Genomic DNA, 19627 nt, shown 5'->3' with positions numbered 1-19627 from the left:
GCTCACACCTGTAATCATTGCTACTCAGGAGGCTGAGATCAGAGGATTGAGGTTCAAAGCCAGCCTGAGCAGAAAAGTCTATGAGACTCTTATCGCCAATTAATCACCAGAAAACTGGAAGTGGCTCTATGGTTCAAATTGGTAAAGTGCTAGTTTTGAACAAAAGAGCTCAGGGCTAGGCCCGGGCTTTGAATTCAAGCCCCATGACCAAAAAGAAAAAAAAAGATTTTTTTAAATTAAACTACTTTATTTTAATGGACTTTAGAACAGCTTTACATTTAAAGAAAAATGCAAAGAAGATACAGAGATTTCCTGCCAGCATACAGAGATCCTTACCAGCATCTCTTCCCAAAGTGGTTCAGCTGTTTTAACTGATGAGCCTGCATCCATACTCCGATTACCCTAGTCCACAGTGGATGGTGTTGTATAGTCTGAATTTGGACAAAGTGATAATGACCTGTATCCACCATTATCACATGAAGTAGCTTCATGCTGCAGAAAATTCAGTTTCGGGGAAAAAAAAGTATCAAATTTTAATGCAAGCTTCTATTGATTCATGCTCACACTAAACACAATTCAGAAGCTCATCTTAAGAGTTTGCATCCAGGGAAAGAAAAATCTTTAGGCAAGTAGCATCTTAATCTTACTAACCTTAAGACAAATATCATGTATGCAAATGTATGCATGTTGAGCAGAGTTTTTATTCATTCCCTCTATTGCTACCACCCTCATGGTTTTCCTTATTCCTGACATCTTGAATTAGCATGGTACATTCCTCACATTTATGAGCCAGTATTGATGTTATGTTATTAACTAAAGCCCATGGTTTGCATTGGAGTCCGTTCATGATGTTATACTGTACAGTGTTCTGAGTTTTGACAGATGCATTAAAATCTAAACATTCACTATTGTAGCTTGATTGCTTCCAAGTTTTGGTAAATATGACAAGGATACTATAAACATTTGTATGCATTTTTTTCTCTTAAGATTTTTCTTTTCCTGGATGCAAACTCTTAAGATTAGCTTCTAACCCATTGCAACAATGAGACGTACAAGTCGTATGTCGAAAATGAACTTTACAACTTTGGTGGCAGGGGGAGGAGGGTTGGGTGAGGGAACGGGGAGGATGGGATGGGAAGGGGAAACAAAGGAGGAGGCTACAATGCTTGACAAGAAATGTACTCATTATCTTGCCCATGTAATTGTAACCCCTCTGTACAGTATTTTCACAATAAAAAATAAAAATAAAAAAGATTAGCTTCTAAATTGTGTTCAGTGAATATGAGTCAATGTGAGCTTGCATTAAAACCTGATATTTTTTCCTCAAGTAAAATTGCAATTTGTTTTATCTTTTGCTGTTTTCTTTAATATAATCCAGATTAGATGTCCTTTAATACTGAAGCATTTTTAAGTGGAATGATTTCTACAAATTAGTTTGCTCCCTAATAGTACAGTCAGGCTGCTTATTTTCTTTACCATGACAGCTTTACAGACATTTCTACTTAAGATGTTTTTAATCTAAAAACATATTACTGATGTGTGAAGAGTTGTAAAGGATATGTGTTTAATCTGAACAGTCACTTAGTGCTGCCTTTTATGTTGCTGGTTGGGTTATCTGGCTAAATGCACAAACAGTCTTCATTGCTGGAACTGTTCCTGAGGGGAGCATTGGCCCTGGGGTGCTCAGCATGATGAGCTTCCTGACATGTTCCCCTTAGAAGAGAGAACCTTACTGTCATACCTCACACTGCACCACATAAATACCACCTGAAGCAGGGGCCTGGTACACTGGAGCCTCGCACCTGCTTTGTAATTGCTACCTGACCAGATGTTGTGATGGCACATAAAGTGCCTAGTTTAATAACATTTCAAAACATGTTAGATTCTTCCTCCAAACGGTTGAAATGTAGGAAATTGTGGATAGATTTGTGTTGGTTTCGTGGATACATGCTTGGGCATGCTGGTCCTGGGGCTTGAACCTAGGGCCTGGGTACTGACCTTGAGCTTTTTTTGTTCAAGGTTAACACTCAAGCCACAGCTCCACTTTGAGCTTTTTGATGGTTAATTGGAAATAAGAGTCTCATGGTCTTTCCTGCCCGTTCTGGCTTTGACCCTCAATCCTTAGATCTCAGCCTCCTGAGTAGCTAGAATTACAGGCAGTAATCCACCATCTCCCAGCTTTGTAGAAGATAGAATCTTGAGTTTCTAGAATACAGTGGGTAAGAGTATCCCAAATCTTAGGACTCTTTAGAGCTCTGTGCTATGATTCAAATAAGTCTGATTTTCTGAACACAACTTAGTTCCAAGGCAGAGGACATGGCACAGGGTTCGATTCTCTGGAAGAAACTTGCGGCTGATGCATACTTTTATTTCCATTTCCATTTTTTTGCCATTGCTAAGAAGGGGAAAAAATAAACTAGGGAAACTGTTGATTAGGTAGTAAATGTAATTTTGCAGCTTTATGTTTGGAGTTACCCCTTCTAAATAATGTGTCCATCTGCAGGACCAAATAGTACACAGTAGGAAGTATATTGCTTTGGCCATTCAGCGGTCTGGGGAATTCCAACCTGAAGATTCCAAGACCTCCAGTTTTTGGTGAATGGGGATTTGCTCTGACCTGATGCAGTGCTATTTCCTTTGCTTTCCTAGTCTTATACATACCCTGCCCCCAACCCTGAATTTTGCTCCAGGGTTTAGTTATCACTAATAGACAGCACTTCATTGCTTTCCTAATTAAATTAAATATACTATTAGGACACATTTTTTTAATGTTACTGAGGAGTCATCTCAGGACCTAACTTGCCAGGCTAGCTGTCACTTGAGCCACACCTCCAGTCCCTTTTTGTGTTGATTATTTTCAAAGTAATGTCTCCCTTTCTTTCCCAGGCATGCCTAGGCTACGATCTCCCTACTTGTGCTTTCCCTTATCCCTGGGGATAAGGGAAACCAGCCACTGTGCTTCTGGCAGAACTGAGATAACAAGCACACACCTGTGTGACCAGCCATTGGTTAAGATTGAGTCCCCTGAACTTGGATGCCCAGCCTGGCTTTGAACCCCCCCCTCTCTCTCTCTCTCACACACACACACACACACCTCTACTTTCATGTATCTAGCTTGATCCGCTGCACCTTGCAACATCTGCTATTTTGTAAGGGATAGTTCAGTATATTGAGTTTAATGCTCCGTACAATCTTACTTTCTCTGATAGCATGGTGTTTTAAAATAGAAGTATATGCAAGCAACAGCCACATTTCTGACTCCGTATTGCTGAGCTTTGCTCACATCCACTGCTTCCTTTATGCATGTTTTCTCAGGGGACTGCCCAGTAGAAGACTTCAGCAGCATCCATGGCAGCTTCCTGTCCCAGAACCCTTTATTTTACCGTTGTTTTTATTGCTCATATTACTAGCTCTTCTCTCCCGTGTGACACCACTGCTATACCTATATCATTGAAATATTTTATGAGCTTCCTCTGTCTCTAATTCTAAATTCATTTGTTGAAAATTCTCTTTCCAAATATTTCAACATAATTGGTTGTCATTGGCGGGGCACAATAGTGCCCATCCTGTAATTCCAGCGCCGAGGAAGTTGAGGCAGGCGGATCCAGCCCGGGCTACATAACTGGACCCTGGATAAATTCATTAGTTAGGTGGTCATGTTTGAACTAGATCTATTGTTGTGTTGAATGCTCATTGTTGCTCCTGCTTTATTTTGCCAGTGGCTTGCAGTGCTTTACAAGGGGGCCTTGTGAGTGCCTCCATGTTCAGAGCAAACCGTGCTAAGCACTAAATTCTCTTACGTAATCCCAGGACAGCTCTACAAAGAGAGATTGCCGTAACATATCTGTTTTACAAATGAGGTAATTAAACAGCGGTTCAACAGCAAACCACACAGCACATCAGAAATCCAGACATAACTATGGCATGCTCTGTCTCCTCTACCCCTCCCCCCCCCGCTTTCTTCTCCGTCTTAACCTTCCCTTCTTTTCTCTCTCTTTGGCAGTACTGGCCTTGGGTTTGAACTCAAGGCCTCCTGTGTGCTAGTCATTCACTAAAGCCACACTCCTACTCCATTTTTCCTTTAAATTCCTTGTCAGGGAGAGTCTTACTTTTTTCCCTCAGGCTGGCATCAGACCACAGTCCTCCTAATTAATGCCTCTCATGTAGCTGGGATTAAAGACATGAACCTCATGTCTGCCTTGGTTGAAATGGAGTTTTGCTAATGTTTTGCTCAGGCTAGCCTAAAGCCAGGATCCTTCCAGTCTTTGCCTCCTGAGTGTCTGGGATTACAGGTGTGCACTGATACGCCCAACCGCTTCTGTCCTTTTTCCTTCACTGCAGTGCACAAAGCAGGAACTCATCATAAAGTCAAGATGGCCCTACATACACACACAAGCCAACACACACACACACACACACACAAGAACACACACCCATAACCAAGGTTGCGCTTACAGTGAGTTAAAAACTTCAGTGCATTTTTTCATATGCTTACGATAAGCTTTGTAAGCAAAAATCATGTATTTTTATAACTTCATTCTGTTTACTATTACAAATGTGAGATGCATCCGTTATTGTCCATTTTGATCAGCAGGACGAAATGAAAACAACTGTAGTTTTGCCTCTCAGACACGGAGATGCCTCACTGCTAACACCTCGCTCATGCGTGACTTCAGATGGTTCACTTTTGTGTTCATGGCATATCTACTGGAGAACAAAAATACCCACACCTGCTGCTTACTACCTATTTTAAACCACAGTATATTTTGAAATATTTTTCTCCCAATGAGTATTCTTCATTATTGGAAAATTTACATCATTCCAGTCCATAGTTGAACTGAAATGCAGCCTCCTAACCCCCCCCCTCAGTTGATTATTGAATCATTTCCAGTTTTGTTGTATTTTTTTTCAAATTGGGTGACATCCTCTACCCTAAATCTTTTTTATTATAAAGATGCTGTACAGAAGGGTTCCAGTTACATGAGTAAGGCAATGAGTACATTTCTTGTCAAGCATTGTATCCTAAATCTTTTGTAATCCCTCCAATGATTTCCTTAGAAAATCCACCACACATAGAGAGCAACTAGGTCAAAGGGCATTCACAGCTGAAACTTTGGACAGCTGTTGCAAAATTGCTTTCTAGAAAACTTGTGTTTGTTTATTCTTCTAGAGTAGCGCTGAGCACCTGTTGGTGTCTGTGGCCCACCTCCCCAAGGCACATGCTTGTTATCTGGGTATGCTCCTCTTCTAGTAGAGGGAGCACAAGGGGACTTGATGAGAAACCATGCTTGTTCACTGTGAATCCTGGTCCTCTGACTGAAACTCTAACTAGAATCTGCCTTCAATTCAAAAGCTCTTTCTTTTGTGAGGAATGTTCTGCTTTCACAGTCCCTGAGCAAAACTATGAAAGGATTAAATAATTCTTACTAATTGCTCTGAAGACCAAGAGCTATAGCTAAATGCTAACCACGGAATTTTGGAAATCACTTGTCAAGTGGAGAAAGCCCATTTTGATAAACCAGCTTCTCTCTAAATTAATGTGAGCTGCAGCACCAAGTTTATGTGCAGAGGAGCAGAGAACAGTTTTGACAGTGACTTTCAATCAAACTGATCAGCTTCTCCAAGTGTAAGCCCCAGACCTGCAGCATCAGCAGCATCTCGACACTGATTAGAATTGCAAATTCTCAGGCCCTACCTCCACTCCCTGAGTCAGAAGAAGCTATCTTACTCACCAAGCCCTGCTTGTTGGAGAGCCACTGGCTTGGTCCGCAGGCATCTGCTGAGGACACTGTGTTGATGGACTGCCTTGCTGAGGGTAGAAGAATAGGGATGGAGGACACAAGGTTCTTCTCTGTCATACTTCAGCCACCGGTGATGAGTTCCTCTCTTCCAATAAGAAGTGGTCAGCACGGCCGCGTCCCCATTGCCTGTTCTGCTCCCATCGTCTTAGTTAGGTTCTGTGGCAGCCTTTGCGCCCTTGAGAGATCATTAAGCCTCATTTCCCAGTCCTAGGTGACTAGTAACAGGAAAGCCCAAAGTATTTTTAAAGAGCAACTTCCCTTTGCCCCCAGTAATTATTCTGCCCTCCAAGAAGCCTCTGCTGCTTTCCTCCTCACCTGCAAGTGGAGCCCCTGTCCTGAGGAGGACTTGACAGTCACCCTGCTCCCCTTGAGGCTGGCCGCTCACTGGATCTTTCAGCACGGCCCTCCACTCCACAGGAGCTCGTTGGTCACCCTGCAGTCACGTCTGCCTTCTCCTCCTTTCTGCCTGTGGGCACTTACATCCCTGAAAAGTTTGTTTCAAGGCTGACATGATGGCTTTTCTTTATATCATGGATGTCATGCTCCTTACAGAAGACTCCCTCGGCTTGTTCCTTTCACAGGCCTGAATTTCAGCAGATAAGGCTGTGTCCTCTGAAATAGCTATAGTTAGCAAATTTTGTGCAAGATAGCAACCTCGTAGTGATTATGGGGAGACAGATCGAGACAGGTGTGGGAGGCTCTCAAATATCTCCCTGTACAGTGAGGGAAACGGAGGCCTCTGAGAGCCAGTGTGGAGGCATGGAGATGAGGACGCAGGAAGAAGGCTGTCCTGCCTGCCGGGAGGCCTGGGAAGCCTCCCTAAAAATGCCCTTCACACAGAGTTGCAGAGGGTGGAGGGGCTCACTTCACACAGATGCTTTATGGCCCAACTTTAATGCCTTCAAATCCCCACAAGCTAGCTAGTTTTTTCGCATGTAGAACCAGCACAATGCTGCTTGTTATAGTATATTTTGTTCGTCATTTGACAGTCACTGAGGGCTACCAAACATAATTGTTTGATCCTATTTTAATTTACTTGCTGAAAATGAATATAATAATTAAGCTTTGAAGCTATGTAAGGAAAGTATTCTACGGTAGAATTAATAGTTACGCCTTGGCTTAGAGTTGTGCCATGCACAATGCCTTTCCCAGCAGACGTGTCTCAGCTTCAACCATGAGTGAGCAGGGTGTTGGAAGGGGAACGATGTGGGGTGTCCCCCACAGGCTGCTTCACTCTTCCACCCCGCCCCCACCCTTCTACCGACCCACGCACAAACCATTTCCACAGAGAACACAAGCACCACTTCAGACCTCCACCCAGCACATCCAATCACAATGGAAGTATCCACTGTTGTAAATCTCTCTTTTCTCATTCCTTCTTGGGAAAAACTGCACTTGGAGGTCAGAGAATCCAGGCCCTCAGAAAAAGGATATTCCCATACTGGTCATTTTGCCTTTGAAAATGAGAAACAATAGGCCAAGTCTGGTAACAGGATTTCCAATGCTTGAAGCTAGTCAGTACTATAATGTGAGACTGGCTCAAAAAAAAAAGAAAAAGGAAGCAAAGAAAACAAACTAGGCCAGCCACTGGTAGCTGGTTGCTCAGTAGGCTGAGATCTGAGGATAACAGTTTGAAACCAGCCCCAACAGAAGAGTCTTTAAGACTCTTTTTTTCTTTTTCTTTTTTTTTTCTGAACTCTGGGCTTGGGCGCTAGCCCTGCACTCTTCAGCTCAAGGCGAGCACTCTACCGCTTGAGCCACATCACCACTTCTGGTTTTCTAGTGGTTAATTGGAGATAAGAGTCTCACGGACTTTTCTTCCCGGGCTGGCTTTGAACCATGATCCTTAGATCTCAGCCTCTTCAGTAGCTAGGATTACAGGCGTGATCCACCAGCACCCGGCTGTAAGACTCTTATCTCCAGTGAACTACCAAAAAATAAAAGCCAGAAGTGGAGCTGTGGCTCAAGTGGTAGAGTGCTATCCTTAAGGAAAAGAGGCTCAGGGACAATACCCAGACCCTGAATTCAAGCCACACGACCAACACAAATCTTCCTTGCTACTAAAGCCAGGGATTCATCCAGCAAGCCACCCAAAAATTAGCAATTTATGTGTGACAGCCACTGTACTAGGCACCATTTTTAGACCTTAGAACATTGGGCACCCTCTAAGCCATCCTTCTTTGGTTTCTGTAGTGTTGTCTGTGGCCATCTTCCAACCCCATTTTGAAAGGTTCCTTCACTGGCTCTAAAAAAATTAAGCTTCCCATTGCAACAATGAGATGTACAAGACATTATGTTGAAAAATGAACTTTACAACTTTGGCCAGGGTGGCGGGAGGGTGGGGGGGAGGTTGCTGGGGTCGGGGCGGGGGAGATGGGAAGGGATGGGAAGGGGAAACAAAGGAGGAGGCAACAATGCTTGATAAGAAATGTACTCATTACCTTGCCCATGTAATTGTAACCCCTCTGTACGGTATTTTCACAATTAAAAAAAAAAAAGCTTCCTCTAGGCATTCACACACAGTGAGACCAAAGGAGAACCATCTTCAGGAGATGAACACAAAGCACAATGCCCATGTGCATCTGATCACACAATATATTCATTGAAATGAACTCCAGGAAATGGAAACAGAGATGTTTTCTTTGTTGCCATTTCATTTTTTCTTTTGATCTTGTTTATCTGCCTTTGGGAATGTAAGGGGAGGCACAGAAATGGAGGGACAAAGGGTGAACAAATACAGCAGTGGTACTCACTAAACGCTGTGTTGAAAATGAACTATACGAAAGGGAAAAGCTGGGAAAGAACGAGGGAAGTAGGTGACACTGTCCAAAAAGCAATATACTTATCACCTTTATAATAACAGTAAATACAACTTTTAAAGAAAAATACAGTTCTTCTACATGAGACAATGTGAAAGAAAAGAAAAGGAAGGAAGGAAGGAAGAAAGAAAGGAAGGAAGGAAAAGAAAGGAAGGAAGGAAAGAAAGAAGAACCTTCTGCTGAGATGTGATTCTTAGTTCTAGCCTTGTTTTTTCTTAAGCCATTTTGCCTGTTTCCATCTCCTCACCTATCTCTTTAGGCAGATGGATTTCCAGATCTGCTCCTCATGTCTGATTTGCCTGGTTATCGCCCTCATCATCTGCAAAAGTACCTCTATTATCTCTGTTCAAAAGCATGATTCCTTCAGTATTCCTATCTCGACTAATGGCTTCCTCGTCTTCCTAGTGGGTTAATCAACAGATCCTCATCAGTATGGAGCCTCTTCCCTGTGCTCTCCATCACCTCTGTGTCAATGCAGCTTAGGTTCTTTCTGGAAACAGCTTCCTGCCTCCCTGCATCTGTCTAGCTTCCATCCTTCATCCAACCACCAGAACTATCTTTTTGCTGCATCACTCCCTAATTAAGCATCCAGTGGGTCCCATTTTGACAGAGGCAGTGACAACTCCAAACATACTATGTCACGCTCCTTCCCCACCAGTTACCTCCACCCTTCACAGTATTTCTCACTTATAACATGCTGGAACGTGGTGAGGGGTCTGCCGCTAAATGCCCTTTTTTCCCCTCTCTTACCACTTGGAAAATTCATATTCAGCACCCTAAGCAGTCAATATTGATTGGTTAAATGAATGAATGAAGACTTGCCCAGTCTTCTTAGGCAAGGTGCCACCTTTCCTGCTTATTGCTCCAGAAGCATTCTCTTCATATTCCTGTTGTTACATCATGGCCGTTCTTCATGCTCCACCAGCCAAGAATGGCGTTAATGTGTCCATTCTTCTTCTCCCCTCACTGCCCTGGGCTCACAGTGCCCCAGCCCTCCTCTCCTCCTGAACCAAGTGGCAGGTTCATCGGCCTCAACACAACTCTCACTCATTGCCAGCAGTGACACTTGCACACAATATGGCATCCTTAAAATGGACTCAGCTTTTCCAGTGAGTACAGTAAGCAACCCAAAATATCCACTCAATTGCTGAACCAACAACAAATGGGATCTTTCTTAATACTAAATAAAATATTGATATTTTCCTTTTGATGTTAGCTGTGTATTGTTTCATGTTATTGAAAGACCTCTCCATGAGAGAGTATTCATGTGGCAAGATATGAGCAAGGTGATTTGTTAAAACCCATTGTTATGCTTTACAAAGAGTTCTTCACACATAATTCAGTGGACCAGACTATTGTCTCTGCTTCCACGGACAATATTGTCCTTATAGAATTCAGCCACTGCTTTGCCTTAAAACTTGGATACTGTGTGTTATTTCTTCTAGCTTTGCCTTTGATTTGTCTTGCACACTTATAAGTAGTCATTAAGAGAATCATTAAGGATATCAAAGTATGTAATCTTGATTCCATTTTCATAATATCTCTCTTCAGCAACTGCAAAAGAAAATTGGCGAGTCTAGGTAATTTTGAAACTAGTTTAAAAACATTTCAAGAGAGCTTCTTGTTCCCATACTGTGTGGCACAATAAATATCAAATACTGCTCTTAGTAAATCCCTTTGTTTCCAGGACAGGTATGAGAGCTCTCAAAAAGATGCTGGTATAAAAATGATCAGAACAATGCGAAATACCTTTCCTAGGGAGGTCAAGCGAAAGATTCTAATAGAATTGTCATTATTGAGTTCAGTGTGATTCACTCACCAGTTAAATACTTTATCTAATCCTGGCACATTTCAGAATTAAAAGTGAAACGTTGGATAATATAAATGGAGAGATAAGAAAGTTCTTTTTCCTGATTCCTCTAATACACATAAGACAGCTGGATGCAAAAAGCTTAAAGCAGAATTCTTGTGTGTCAGTCCTGAGACTGTGCAATGCAGTAAACAGAATGAAAAGGAAAGAGGCAATCTGGGAAAGCCTGCAGCAGTTTCTAAAATAACAGTTTCACTGTATCTGCATCTATCTGCAGAGCCTATTCTCTTTGTGACATCTTTAGTTTTTAATGAATTTGTGCTGTTGGTGAATTATTGAAATGGTTTCCTCTAGCTCACCTTTTTATGTTTTCTCTCCTATTGTGTTCTCACCTGTCTTGTTTGGAAAAATCCATCAGGCTAACTGTCAGGTAAGTTCTTCTTGGTATCTAATGTGATTATTAAGAATACCCATGGAGGAAAATGAAATAAACAGACTGTTGGTCACTGATGATGAATGATGAAAATAAACAAAAAGGGCACAGACTCAATTTACAGAGAAACTTCTTTGCAGCTGCATAAAACTGAAGTAGCTACAAACCCTAAGCACGTTAAACTGGCATGAACATCTATCGTAAGCACTTAGCCTAAGGGAATATAGCAGCTCTGCCTGATAAAGTAGGTTACCTGGACTGTGTTGCTGTGGCTCATGGTACAGATGGCTCCTGGAGGGGTTAGCTGGTGTGGGACAGTATTATGAACTATGCAGTCATATGTGAGTCTGCTATAAATTTGCTATCAGCTTCCAGGATTTGAGCAGCTTTGTGAAAAACTCACAAGCTGGGCGCCAGTAGCTCATGCCTATAATCCTAGCTACTCAAGTATCTGAGATCCAGAGGATCAAAATGTGAGGGCAGCATAAGCAGAAAAGTCATTGGAAACTCCATTTCCAATTAACCAGAAAGAAACTCGGGCAACAGCCTGAGTTCAATCCCCAGTACTGAAAAAATAATTTTTTAAGGATTTGTTTTAAATCCCTATTTTAAGCCCCTATCTAAACAGCTCCTGTGCCTTGAAGAATAAGGGTGACTGGGGGGAAAGGGGCCGCTTGGCACATATTTTGATCATGTACAGTACACCAATGGAGTTAAATATAATGTGCTCGACCCGTGTCAGAAGAATGAATACAGAATCATTGTCTCTCCTATGTCTGAGAAAAGGACGCTTTTCCACCCACAGGAAGCAGCTGGCCAATGACCACACTGCTTAATCCTCAAGTATAAGACATGGACTTTAAAAGTCCAAAACATAGCTAATCCCAAGAGAGACAAGCACTTAAATTAGAGTATTTGAGCTTTGTGTGTGTGTGTGTTAGCTTGTGTTCATTTTTATCTTTCAAGAAGAAAGATTATGTGCTTTAGTTGCCATGCAACACATCCTGCTCTAACAGCTTTCTAATTTTAATTTCAGAAGTCTACAGAGCAAATGAAGAAGGTCCCTACTATTATTCTTTCAGTCTCATATAAAGGAGTCAAGTTTATTGATGCAACAAATAAGGTAGGTGTCACAGCTCTAGTTTAAACACCACATACCATCCTGAGTGTGTGATCTAAAAATCTTAGTATTCCCATTTTAATCACTCTCTGTAATGGAGAGAGAGAAGGAGAGAGAGAGAGAGAGAGAGAGAGAGAGAGAGAGAGAGAGACTGTGGAACTAGAATTGCTGTACATATTTTGCTCTTTTTCATGATGATTCTCTAAAAGACTCCACCTACTTATCTGGCAGGTTCTCTTGGATCTAAAGAACATTAAAGCAGTAAAAAAAAAAAATCAGTTACAGAAGTTAGACGCTAGATGAAGAACTAGAACATTTGCCTTTGCATACCTCTAGAGATCCGGGTACCTTTCATTCCTTTAGTACCTGTGAAGAACACCTGACCTGAGGAGCAGAGCTTCTGACTTTCCTTATTCTGTGACTGCCATAATTCCCAACTACCGAGATGTTAAGAGAGCTTCAGCTGTTGATTTTCTTGGGGATCACAATCAGAAAAGCAGCTCAGGCCCTACGTGTCATGCTCACCATGTGAACTGGTCACAGCTCTGAGGTCAAATGTGGGAAACTGGGTTGAGTTTTGTCAAGACCACAAAAATCCTCACTAGAAAGCTTGAGTATAACCACCGTCACCATCCATAAACTCCAAGTTAACTGCTCTTCCTCACAGAGCTCTTAAAGGACTGTGTGTTTTATTTCCCTAATCCTTTCAGCTAAAAGAGAAATGAGTTGCTTGCCAATCGTGAATGGCATTTGTTTTCTATACTGCCTTTTGTGAGCTCCCACGTAAACTCCCTCTCCAACTCCATTTTGGAGGAAAGTCATAAAGGAATGGTGAAGCTAATCAGCAGTAAGTTAGGGCCAAAGCAACTAGATGTAAATATCAGAGAAAGTCACATGCACAGTGACTCTTTGGTGTCTGTAATAAACCTGGACATCTGAGACAACCAATTAGAAGTTTTTTTAATTGGATTTCTGAAAAATCATTGCATCTTTAGCAAGGTAAGCCACAGCTCCCCAAATCTTCTTTGGAAAACAATCTCCCAGTTTTAGAAAAAATTCTGAAACGTAGGCAGAAAGCTTCTAGCATGGCATTAGATACAGTTGACAATAGCCACAGGATATTCAGGCTAGATGCCTTATATGCAGTGGTGACTTGAGCTGCGCTGTGTTGTTGATTCTTAGTTTTGTCAGATTGCAATTGCAGAGACTCCCATTAGAACAATTTCAATTGAGTTGTTTTTCTGTTTCTTGTAGACAACTGTAGTCCTGGTACATAAAATCACCTTATCCTTAAATTATAGTCAGTTGTTTAAAAAGTTCTAAAACTTAATGAAGCATTCATTGGTATCTGTTGTATCTAAATGTAACCAAAGGTCTGACAGTTGAATTTTTGTCTCCTAATGTAGAGCAACTTTTTCTATCCTATTTGCATTTGAAAAACTTGACAAGCAACCTATTTTCAGGGGATGAGTTTGACACTGTCTGGAGTTGGACTCTAATTATTTCTGAACAAGGGGTATTTGTACTGGGATAGTTCCAAAACCTTCAGGGCCATTTTCATCATACAGTAGTTGTATGACTGGGGGCAGATGCATCAGTAAATCCTCTCTCTCCCACCTGCACCATCAGAGCATGGTGTCGACACACGAAGATTAGATTTCCATTCTCCTGTATCTCTAGGAGTATTTCTGATTCAATTCACCAGTGGTAAGATGACTATCCATAGACCTCTGCTGCTCACCAGTCATATTCTTAGGAAGTATCAGCACAATAATATCGACAGAAGACTTTGTTTCCCCAGTAGCTTCGAACCACAGTCCTCAGTTCTCAGCCTCTGGAGTAGCTGAAGGTTGCATATGTGAGCCACGGATACCTGGTGAATTTCATATAGCTAAAGGTACCAAGTAAAGCAAACCAGCATCTTTTTCTGATCATGCAGTATAGTCTCAACATAGTTCCAGGATCTAGAGCAAAAGCAAAGTGCATAGCATAGGATGGTTGCAAGCAGCGCCATACTGTCAGTGACTACACAGCAACATAGTTGGCTCTTTCAGGACCTAAGAGACACTCACTTGGACTAGCTATGTCAGCAATCTTCCCCAGTAGGACACTGAAGAGAGAGATTAGATGCCTTGGGCAAAAGCCTGGTAGCTACTGTTTGGAAAGTCAAAGAAAAAAGATTGTATTTAGAAGGCTAAAAAAAAAAGTGATTGGTGTTGCATGGGTGGGATTGAACTGTCGAAGGTTGAGAAACCTGAGAACCAGCCAGAGCTGAGGAACTGGCTTGAGGAGGTGTGAAGAATCTGCAGGGAGGGGGCAGACTGATAGACTCCACTGCTGCTTCCTGGTTTTGCCTTTGGAAAATTTCCCCTGTTGGGCAGTGCTGTCTTGCTGGGCCACTTTGGTCTGAATTTGGATTTGTGAATTTGAATTTGTCTGGATTTGTGAAGTAGACATGAATTTAAAGGTATTATTGCCACTTCGTGTACCAGTGGCCACTAATCCCGTACTAAGGTACAACCAAACAGACACCTTCCTATTGATAGTCAGTGTTTATTCTCCAACACTGTTCTCCTAACATGTGTTCCCTCAACCTCCCCTGGAAAAAATGAAGGTAACTGTCTAATCTGCATGCAGGACATACGGCCTCAGACGTCCCTTGACTGAGTGCTGCCTACGGACACACCGCCTGCTGGTCATGGAGAAGGACTAAAACTTGATTTCCCCACTCCTGAACCTCATGCTTTCCCTATTGCTGCACAGCTACCTTCCACCAATTAAAGTACAAGGGATAATTAATTATGTGTTAATTACTCTTCCCTTCCTATTAGCCCCCATTACACTGTGAGAAAGATGCACTCTCCAGCGAAGCATTTCTTCCCTTTCATTCTCATAAATAAATAGGTCTGGCTGAGCTCATGGGGAAGGGTTAGGGTCTTGTTAGAAACACATAAATGTACTGCCTAGCAACTTAGGAAACGAATCACTAACCCTGATTTAAAAAGGAAGAAGCAGAAAACAATCTTGAATTTAAAATGGAGTTTGGCTTAGATTTAGTCTGAAAATGTTTTAGAGGAATCACATCGGATTTCTCTCGATCTTTTGGCCAGAGGTATGGATTTAGCCTGGAGGGCCATGACAGTGTGGTGACAGACCTTGCTTCAGATCTACAGGGTCTCCCAAAGGTGACCTAGTTCCCACATCTAGTAATGACTGTGCCTCCTTGTACTGACCTTCTCAGCCTTCCAGCTGGCTAAATTAGGAACAGTGCAGCCCAGGGTCTGGTTGGTTTTGTTTTGTTGGGTATTTTTGTGGGGGGCGTGGGGAGTGAGGGATGTTGAGTTTTTGTTGTTGTTTTCAAATGCCGGCTTCAAACATAGCTTATGCTGTTTTCTAGGCATCAAATAATTCAGAACATTAACTGAAACAAATGCCCACTGTTTTCTCTAAGCAGTTCTGAGGTAGTAAAGACCAATTTCGGTATATGTGCTGTGGTCTTCAGCCCAAAGTGGCCCACCAAGAGAGCACTGCCCACTGAGGGAAATCCAAAGTAAAATCAGGAAGCAGTAATGGAGTTTATTAGTATGCTCCATTCCTCCATCTCCAGTTAGCCCTCATCCAGGGCTCCTGCCCTGGCTCTGGGACTCTCTCTGGAGGGATGGATGCAATCTCTCCCTGAGGAGAAGCCTGGCCTGGGGAGGGAAGTCTTGAGAAATGCCCTAAATGGTGGTGCACAGATGGAAATTTTCAGTGAAGGGCAAGTTTCTAGGCTTTGTTACTATGTAATCTCTTTCCTTCTTAGAACCATCATATTCATTGGCCAGATCATACAATGCTTTCTTGCCCCTGCCAGGCTACCTTCTTAGCTGTTTCTCAACATGAAGGGTAGCAGTCAGGCAAAAATCCCTCCCTGTTGAAAGGTACCAAGATGCCAAACTGAGCCTCTCCCCAATCCTTCTTTTGTGCCTTTGTAAAGTTGCTTTCTCCCTAGAACATGCTGAGAATGAAAGGTTAATAACATACAAAGAGTCTTAATTTTAAACCGAGAGGCAACTTGTAACTCACATGGTGGCACCTTTTAATTTATGGAGGAGCCTTGAGTTGATGGTTGGCTGGAGAGGGAAGAATGCTATCCTCCTGGATTCTTCACCAAGGAGGAAGCCAGCCAGCCCTCCTCCAGGTGCAGCTGCAGAGACCTTGGCCTTGGAGCTGTATAAGAGGTAGAGAACTGGCTTCACCATCCCACACTGGTAGACAAGACAAGGCAAGTGAGTGTTTCCACAGTGAGGTCCCACATGATAGAGCACACATTCTAGCATTGGTTTAAATTCTCTCCTTCCTGAATACAGCTTTTATTAGCCAGCTTTTCTCCTAGCTTAGACAGTGAGAAGAATAGGAATAACCATCTCTGCAGGAGGCTGGTTTTTAAATTCTGGAGAATCACAGAAGACAAGCTTCAGTGCGCTATTAAAAGCCAGCCCTGTAGCTGAGGGCACAGCTTGGTGGTAGAATGCTAAAGATCAGACTTGCCTTACATACATGAGGTCCCAGGTTAAATCCAAAGCACCGTAAAACAATTAATTAGTTTATTAATTAATTTAAAAAAAACAGCCTGGGCTCCTAAGAGTAAAGGAGTCTCCAGAAAGAGTAAAGGGTCTCCAGAAAGTTCTGGAGAAGACGAGGAAATAAAGGAAAACTTCAAAGACTTTTACCTTTTTGGCTTAAAGCCAGGATACCGCCACACACCAGTGCATTCATGAAGAGTAGTGTCAGGTGAACTGGCACCGTCCAGGAATGAAATGCACATTCAGATCATCAGCATGTGTCACCCTAACCATTCCCCCAAGAAGTTGATCCACCCTATGCAGACAAAGGATCCACAAAATTCAAAGTGCCAGTTTAGTAAAGTTGGAGGCAGTGCTCCTTACCCTTACCTATGACATCGATCTTCAATAGATGAGACCAACTCCACCCACACTTCCCAGGGTCTTAGCAGCCCCCACCCAATGATGGCAACTCTCCCACACCTGTGGGCATTGCACCTTTAAAGATCTACTCAAAGCCTAAAATTCCTTTTAAAGATGCACAATTTCCTATTTTAGCTTCCTACTTGAGGACATGCTGCCCAAATGCCAGAATAGGACCGTGACCTTTATTTTGAAATTGTCTTGCAGTAGAAGAATGTTACTTGTTTGTGAAATTCCAATTTCAGTTTGAGTTATTTTTGACAGAGTGGCTGCATGTAATGTCAGCGTACAAGGCCACAGTGAAGAATGTCTTAACTTAATTTTCTTTTATGCGTTAATTCTGTAATTGCTTCACAAATACACAACTCTGTAGAGTAAAAGATGTGAAGTGCTTGCTGGGGGTTGCTGGTAGGGAAAGACATTTTGTAAGCATTTTTAGGCATTGATGGGTAGACATGGCACACTTTATTGCCAACAGGTTCTTTAAGACTTGCAGTTAAAAGTAATTAGGTAACAAAAACATTGAGGGGTTTAGATCTATGACAGCTGCAAAAAAAACCGTAAGTAGGCTAGTATAAGATAAAAAATGATTGCACTCTTATTGAACTTTTTTCTTTTTAAATATAATTATGAGCCGGGTGCCAGTGGCTCACGCCTGTAATCCTAGCTACTCAGGAGACTGAGATCTGAGGATCACAGTTCAAAGTCAGCCTGGACAGAAAAGTCCATGAGACTCTTATCTCTAGTAAACACTAGAAAACCGGAAGTGGTGCTATGGCTCAAGTGGTAGAGCACTTGCCTTGAGCTGAAGAGTACAGGGACAGCGTTCAGGCCCAGAGTTCAAGCCCCACAACTGACAAAAAAAAAAATATAACATGTATATGTGTGTGTGTGTGTGTGTGTGTGTATATGTATATATATATACATATATATATATATATATAAAACTAAGTATCAAAACGTTTCTAAAATTATATTAAGCAAAGTAAGGCAGACCCAAAGAAACATAGGTTGCATAGTTTCCCTCATTTGTAGAAATTAGAATGTGCCTATAAATCTACAAGTAATGGATGGTAAAAGACAAAAAATTACACCCAGACAAGGTAAATTAAAAAGGACTCTCAGCATTCACACGGTGAGACCAAAGAAGGATATTCTTAGGAGAGGATCACAAAGGCTCAATAGCTTTGTGCATATGATCAAATAAAATGATGTTTATTGAAGTGAACTCCCAAGAATTGGTAACAAGAGTTTTTTTGTTACTTTGCCTTTTGTTTTCATTTTTGTTTTTTTTTGTGGGGGGGGGTTCCCTCCTTTGTCACTTTTTTGATTTCTGTACCTTTGGTCTTGTATGTAAGTTTACCTGTTTGGGGAAGGGTGAAGGGGAGCACAGAAATGGTGGGACAAAGGGTGAACTAATTCAGCAGTGACACTCACTAGACACTATGTTGAGAATGAGCTATACAACTGGTAGGGAATGGGGGCCAGGAGGGAAGATGTGGGGGGTGACACTGTTCAAAAAGAAATGCACTCATTACTTGACTTATGTAACTGTAACCCCTCTGTACATCACCTTTACAATGTACATTAATTAAGTTCTCTTTTTTTGCCAGTCCTGAGCTTGAACTCAAGGCCTGGGCACTGTTCCTAAGCTTCTTTTGCTCAAGGCTAGCACTCTACTACTTAAGCCACAGCACCACTTCCAGCTTTTTGTGCTTATGTGGTACTGAGGAATTGAACCCTGGGCTTCATGCATGGTAGGCAAACACTCCACCACTGAGCCACATTCCCAGCCCATTAATTAATTTCTTAAAAAAAAAAAGTTTCTAGATGGGCACCAGTGGCTCATGCCTATAATCCTAGCTACTCAGGAGGCTGAGATCTGAGGATCATGGCTCAAAGCCAACGCAAGCAAGGAAAGTTCATGAGACTCTTATCTCCAATAAACCATCAGAAAACCATAAGTAGTGCTGTGGCTCAAGTGGTAGAGTGCTCACCTTGAGCTGAAGAGCTGAGGGATAGGACCCAGGCTCAGAGTTCAAGCCCCACAACTGACAGACAAAAAAATGTTTCTAGCAGGTTTTGCAGGAAAAATAATGCTCTGTGGTTATTTTGTATTTCAGGACAATGGTACTAAACCATTCTTCCCAGCAGTACTCTCAAGCAGGCAGGGATGGGATGAGGGGAGGGCACGAAGAAACGCTAGAAAGGAAAAATGAGATTCTTTTAGACTAGAAAGGGAGAGTAGAATTGACGAACAGCATTAAAGTACTTTTGAAAGAGCCTGATTTCTGCAGATGATCTCAGACTTCAGCCCTAGCTGCACACTTGACCTGCAAAAGTCACTGCAAGCAAGGCTTATCTTCTCACCTGTAAGATGAAGGCAGTAACAGCAAACCACATCCCATCATACACACCGAGGGATGAGGGAAGGAGAGATGATCATACAGCCAAGTCCCGAATATTGCAATATGGTGCCCCTGGTCCTGACCCTGTGTCTTAGTTGGCACAGAATTCTGAAGAGAGAGAGACCACCTGAGGCTGTGTCTGCCTTGGATCTGGGGGACAGGGTGGGTCACAAGAAGAGGGCAGAGGTTGGAGGTGTGGTTCCATGATGGGGCGCATGTTCCCTGGCATAAATGAGCCCCTGGTTTCCATTCTCAGCACCTCAAAAAAA

At 42.3% G+C, this 19627-nt stretch overlaps 1 protein-coding gene across 1 annotated transcript in view; it reads left to right on the top strand.

Annotated features, from left to right (window-relative positions):
• The window catches only part of Anks1b (ankyrin repeat and sterile alpha motif domain containing 1B), a 973033-nt gene that overhangs the window by 933649 nt on the left and 19757 nt on the right, over positions 1-19627 (top strand). The window contains exons 22-23 of the mRNA XM_013019014.1: positions 10849-10860; positions 11900-11986. Coding sequence (XP_012874468.1) covers positions 10849-10860; positions 11900-11986 — 99 coding nt within the window. The remainder of the gene's footprint in view (positions 1-10848; positions 10861-11899; positions 11987-19627) is intronic.

Source organism: Dipodomys ordii, unplaced genomic scaffold (assembly GCF_000151885.1).
Source record: "Dipodomys ordii isolate 6190 unplaced genomic scaffold, Dord_2.0 Scaffold3, whole genome shotgun sequence".
NCBI lineage: Eukaryota > Metazoa > Chordata > Mammalia > Rodentia > Heteromyidae > Dipodomys > Dipodomys ordii.
Note: the sequence above shows the minus strand (reverse complement) of the source record. Positions and strands in the feature narration are given on the sequence as shown.